The sequence below is a fragment of the Microtus oregoni genome, unplaced genomic scaffold (genome assembly GCF_018167655.1).
Source record: "Microtus oregoni isolate MIOR12 unplaced genomic scaffold, Mior012 000077F_ref0000221, whole genome shotgun sequence".
NCBI lineage: Eukaryota > Metazoa > Chordata > Mammalia > Rodentia > Cricetidae > Microtus > Microtus oregoni.
This window is the reverse complement of record NW_024544029.1, coordinates 6,864,780-6,870,675: the sequence shown is the minus strand read 5'-3', so window position 1 is coordinate 6,870,675 and position 5,896 is coordinate 6,864,780. Positions and strand designations below refer to the sequence as shown.

General features: G+C 52.0%; 1 protein-coding gene across 1 annotated transcript; it reads right to left on the bottom strand.

Moving 5' to 3' along the window:
• Positions 1-1,017: 1,017 nt before the first annotated feature.
• Dazap2 (DAZ associated protein 2) lies at positions 1,018-5,896 on the bottom strand. The gene is made up of 4 exons (XM_041642562.1): positions 5,469-5,896; positions 4,328-4,446; positions 3,491-3,736; positions 1,018-2,376 (listed from the first exon to the last, which is right to left on the bottom strand). The coding sequence occupies exons 1-4, from the start codon at positions 5,479-5,481 to the stop codon at positions 2,248-2,250; spliced, it is 507 nt and encodes a 168-aa protein (XP_041498496.1). The 5' UTR covers positions 5,482-5,896; the 3' UTR covers positions 1,018-2,247.

Below are 5,896 nucleotides of genomic sequence, written 5' to 3'. Positions count from 1 at the left end.
CTTTTTATAGTGTTTTCTCTGCTTCTTTAACTCTTCTGCGTGTGCTATCTCTCTTTAAGAACTCTTAGGGATGTTCTGAAGTTCCTAGAACTATCTCAGGAGTGTTCCAGAGAAGCAGCAACTGTCCCATCAGAAACACATGAGAACTAAGTGGGTTTGACCTTTATCCTGGGAAAGGCCACAATTTCCCAGATCCCTGTTTATATATAGAGGGAGTCAGAAAAAACCTAGCCACCTAAATTTCCTACCAGTAAAGCTCTCTTCCTCAAGACAGGGTTTTTCTGTGTACTATAGCTGTCTCAGAACTCACTGTGTAGACCAGGTTGGCCTCGCAAGTGCTGGGATTAAAGGTGTGTGCCAGCACTGCCAGGCCAGGCTCTTTTCCACCCAACCCCTTGGATACTCTGGTATTAAAACTCTTACCCGACATTAGCAGTGTAGATTCCAGAAGCTGCAGTGCAGAGGCTGGTTGGCTTTTGCTTTGTGGGTTTGAGACATGATCTTGCTAGTCACCCCATAAACTTTTGGCAGACCTCTTTCCACAGTAACTAGAGTAATGGCATTGGCCCGCTTGTTTTCAGTATTTCTCCACATAGAACTTTGGAGCAACCATCTAGAAATTACCCTGAAGTGTACAGACTACTACACTAAGGTTTTTTCCTTGATGGAAGCCTTAGCACGAGTGAGAACTCACTGTGTAGAATAGGGTGGCTTTTGAGCTCACAAGGGCCACCTGGCTCTGCCTCCCCCGCATTGGGATTAAAGTCCAGTGCCAACATGACCAGCACTGCTCTTTCATTTCTAAGATTGTGTTTTGAATTCCAGAATGAGCTCTAGTGAAAGCTCATGAGAACAGCCAAACCTAAAACCTCACCTTGCACGTCTACATTTATTTCACAGACACCCCTAAAGAAGCAGCTACAGGAGCAGCGAGCTCATTTCTGGGTGAGCTCTAAAAGACCTGACATGTATGAACATGCGAACACATGCTGAGTAAAGAATGCCTAGAGTACAGTGTAATGCAACTTCATCACTTTATTCAAATCTTCAAAATAGTCTTTATTCTACATTTTTAGTATAAAAAAATCCACAAGTTAAGTGCACCACAGTGTAGAGAGACATACAACGCTGAACTTCCATAACAGTCGATGGTACAGTCAAACAATACATGTAAAGAACACAAGATTTAGATGAACTGAAATGTCAGATAAAATAAAATCCAATCTCAGAAAACAAATCAAAATATTAAGGATCCCTGAAATATTAATCCTAATGAGATCTCACTGGACTCAAGTCATTTCATAGCGAGGCATTCATGTGACCCTACTAACCAACCCATCACAGGAAAACTCCTGGGAACCCGAGTGGCTGCATCACTCAGAAAACGAAAACCAAGTTTGATCCGAAACATCCTTAATTTGGCTTTAAAGCCAAGCTTTTTCATGTGTTTTCTTCTCTGCCCATCACTTTTAAAGAAACTTTTCTGGGACAGCTTGCACTGAGAACTGTTGTTTAAGTTCAGGTTTGGCACCACAGCAAGTCTGGGTTCGTGGTGATGCAGAGACGGCCTACGAGGTGGGTCCTAAAGGTCCCCTCACCTTCTCCTGGAGATACACAAAACCCAAAGAAACGGGTCTGTGCTCAGGGCACAGGGGGCTTCAGAGGATCCTTATGAAGACAGTTAAAAATGGCAAGTGGGACAGGTGCACGCGAGAAGGGCCGAGTGACTGGCTTTCTGTCTTGCACCACTGATTTGATGGAAGACGGAGGACAGGGTGGGCTGGTGGGAAGGAAAAGGCAGACAGCTAATGCGTTTCATTTAACAACTACTATAAATCAAAGACTTAAAGGAGATTAAAGACCAATCAGAATAATTTGGCAACTTTAATTCTTAGGAAGATCAAAGTTCCCTCCAAACCTAATTTGATGTTTTATTACTAAAAGCGAAGACCAGGATGGTACAGTGTTACTCCAGAGGAGTTAGGGAAGAGCCTCGGGGCTGCTTCATCCACATTCATTTGAAGAATGGAGGCCTCCCTACCTCAAAATGCTCTAGGGAGGGACTGCTACCCTTACATGGTTCCTTATTAAATTTGAAATGTGCCTCAAAGTTTGGACACCAGAAAGACACCCCCAAAAACATGTGTCTAAACTGCAACTTGAGGTTAATATGACTAAAGCAGTTACATCGTGAGAAGTGCTGAAGGTACGTGATGTCTTTCCTGGCACAGGCGTGGCCACGGTTCTTCACCAAATGGTGTAGCCACCATCTGAGCCACCCATGAAGAAGTTTCCCTTGCGCTGAGTCACAAGGACGTTGGCTCCCTGCATGACTGCAAGCTGAGCAGCGTTGGGAGGGCATCCAGGGGGTGGAGGCTAGAAGGAAAGGACAAGGACAGTGGGCAAAGAGGAGGAGCACAAGGGAAGAAGATGCCTCAAAAAGGTGGCAATGAGCCAACCAGTAACTTTTTTTTGCAGGGGTGGGGTGGGCTATCCCAGGGTCTCACTATGTAACCCTAACTTGCCTGCTTCTTGCTTTGTAGCCTAGGCTGACCCCTGCCTCAGCCTCCCACTGTGGGATTATAGGCATGTGCCACACACCAAGCAACCACCATTTAAAAAGGAGCTAATTCTGACAGTTTGCACCATCTGAATCCAGACACAGATGGGAGGGAGCCTGTCACTCACCAGTGTTCCCACCCTAAGGTGTAGCCTATCCCCAGGAGAACCACTGCAAGTCACAGTACCAAAACAGCAAAAACAGCCCGCGGGGTCTCTTGTGGGCTTTGTGTGCATTTGTTCATGGAGCAGGAGAGCACTCTATATCCAAGCAAATGCTCTACCACTGGGTTGCACCTCAGCAATTGCAGACTTGTAACACAGCACTGTAACACTTAAGAGCCACTGATCACATCACTCCACTTCACTCTAGAATGTGGCTCCTCAAAGATGGCCTTTGCTAGAACCCCACATACTAGAGCACTGAGCAGGAGGAACTGGTAACTAACACCTACTTACTAGGGATTATGCATTCTACTTTTTTAATCACCTGGGTTCCTGGTACATTTCATCCTTGTGGTAGATATTAAGAGTGTATGGACTTAATAAGGAGCGTTCACTGTGCCCACGCCAATGAAAAAGAAGCCAGCAGGCTTTTGTTTTTGTTTTTTGAGACAGGGTTTCTCTGTCTAACAGTCCTGGCTGTCCTGAAACTCCCTCTGTAGACCAGACTGGCCTCAAATTCAGAGATCCACCTGTCTCTGCCTCGCGATACTGGGATTAAAGGAGTGCACCACCACTGCCCAGCTAGCTAGCAGTATCTTACTAAGGCAAGAAAACAAATGATTAATTCCAAAACCAAAGGACGTGTCACATTTCTGCCTAGGAGACAGCAGCTGCTGTGCCAACCCTGACTGCTGTGCCAACCCTGACCATTACTGTCCACGGATGGTGGGAGAAGGAATATCGCTTCCAGTTAGCCCATACTCACAGGAATGTTGCCAGCGGTAGCGCCAGTACCAAATCTGGCACCTGCATCATACCCTCCTTCTACCAGCACTGCTGAGCCAGGTGGATAGATGGGACCGACTGGATAGTAAGCCATGGGGATAGTGGAGCCTAAAGGCCCAACAGCCACAGACTGGGCCATAGGCAGATACAGAGAGGTGCCAGGAAACGCAGCTGACATGGTGGGGACTGTGGCAGCCCCTGGATGAACAAAGCTTGGACGATAGAGCTAAAAGAGGCAGAGGAGAAGGCAGAATGTTACTTTGTGACATGCCTATTTGAAATGTCTTCATCAAGTCTTACTAGTACCTTCAACTGTAGTGGAGGATGACCTTGAACTCCAGATCCTTCCTTCACCTTGACTGGTGGAATTACAAGCCCTTGACACCAAACCCAGTTCACACAGTGCTGGGGATCAAATCCAGGGCTTAGCGCATGCTAAGCAAGCACTCCACCAAACCAGCTACATCTCCAGCCCCTTGGATGGTTCTGGTGACAGGGCTTGGTTATATAGCCCAAGACAGCCCTGAAATCAGAATCCTCCTGCCTCAGCCTCCCAAGTGCCTGTACCACCATGCTTGGCTCCTAAGTCCATTCTCAGTTCTTCGTGTGTACAGATCACTGCGTTAGAGTCACTGGCACACAATAACACAACAGTCTCCTGGGTCACCTGCTGTTCAAGGGACCCAACTTCACCTTAATGTCAGCATGTATCAAATAACATAATCAAACAGCACAATTCCAATGGTGATCACCATCCTTCTGTCTGTGGGGCCCACGGGTGTCCTCAACTAGTTCAAAGTCTAGCAAGCTGCAGTACCTCTGAGTACGCCGGTGGAGCGTCTGTGTAGGGTGGAGCCTGAGGAAGGTGTAAGGTCTGAGGGTATACTGGATTCCCAGGAGGTTGCACAGGGTAGGTAGGCTGTGTTGGATATTGACCTGGAACACAAAAGGGGGAGGTGCTGTCTGTCAAACTGGGGGGGGGGGGGTGGCAGACAGGAGAGATGGCCCACTGGTTAAGACAAAGTGCTGTTCTTCCTGAGGCCCCAAGTTCTGTTCCCAGCGTCCTCAACTGACACAACCTCCTTTCGACTCGAGCTCCCCTCTGTGAGCGCCTCACTCACACAGAGCAGACACAAACTTAAAGCAAGGCTGCAAACAGAGCCACCAGCTGGGCAGGACGCAAAGTGTAGCTAACTTGGTGGAGTCGCGCAGGGGACGACAGATTGCCATACAGCGCCGAATTTCTTGGAGCCAAGAAAAGCAGGGAGGGCAGTCTGCACCCTCACGGGGCTCTGACGGGGCAGAAAAGGCGCTGTTCCCAGCATACTGATGAAGGAATCAAGCCTAACTTGGCCGTGTCCCCTTCCCGATGAAGGACAGGTTCTGGACCGCCGGTGTCTTAGGGGACTTCTACTTTGGGCTGTTCTCAGTCCAGACTGTTTTCCTCCCAGATTCCTACTCAGAGTCCACTTCCTAACGAGAGGATGGAGCCAGCCGTGCAGAGGGCGGCGGGAGGGGTGTTCTGGGGACGGCACAAGCACGGGGACCGTGAGACCTGGTCCTGCGGAGGGCCGGCGGCGAGGGGGCCGGCACCTCACTAGTTAAGGCCGCCAAGGCCTGTTGTTCCGAAGCGCGGCGCCCCGCCTCCGCCGGCCCGCCATTGGCCTCCCCACAGCCCTGCTCTAGCTCCCCATTCGCTCCAGCGAGTGCCCGTCACGGAAAAGCCCCCCCACCTCACACACAGCCCGCGGCTCCAAACTGCGCCACCGAGTTTATGGGGGCCAGGAGAGCCGAGCGGCGGCGGCGCGGGGGAGGGGGCGGGCACGTCAGGTGCGGCCTGGCTCCCGGTCCCCTAAGGAGAAGCGCGGCCCGCCCGCCGCGAGCCCGTGGCGCCCCCGGGCCCGCTCGCCCCAGACCAGCCCGCCTCCCCGACTGTCCCCGCCACCCCCCGGCCTTGCCTTTGCTGTTCATGGTGGCTGCGGGTCCGCTTCGACTCGGCGTCGCGGACGGTTATTTTTTTCGTCCTTTTCCTGTTCGGAGTCGCTTCCGTGTCACGTGACACCCGTCCACTCTGCGTCAGTCGACACCCGAGCGCGCTGCCGCCGGAAGCCCCGCCCCCTCGCGAGGCCGCCGCGCGGCGGAGAGGGCGAGCGCGGCCCCGCCCTGATGGCGGTGCTGTCTCGGGGTGGCGCTCGCTCCGCGGCCCCCCACTCGCGAGCCCCGGGTCCTCCCTCGCGGCGTGTCTGGAGACGACGCCCAGCCCCCGCCTGCCGCGCCTTCCCGCGGGCGCCCCAGCGCCCCTCGCCGCGCTGACGTAGACCGGCCCCCGCCAGCCAGGGTTGCGCGCGCAGCCTGCACCTGCACCTGCTGCCAGCCCGAGGTGACC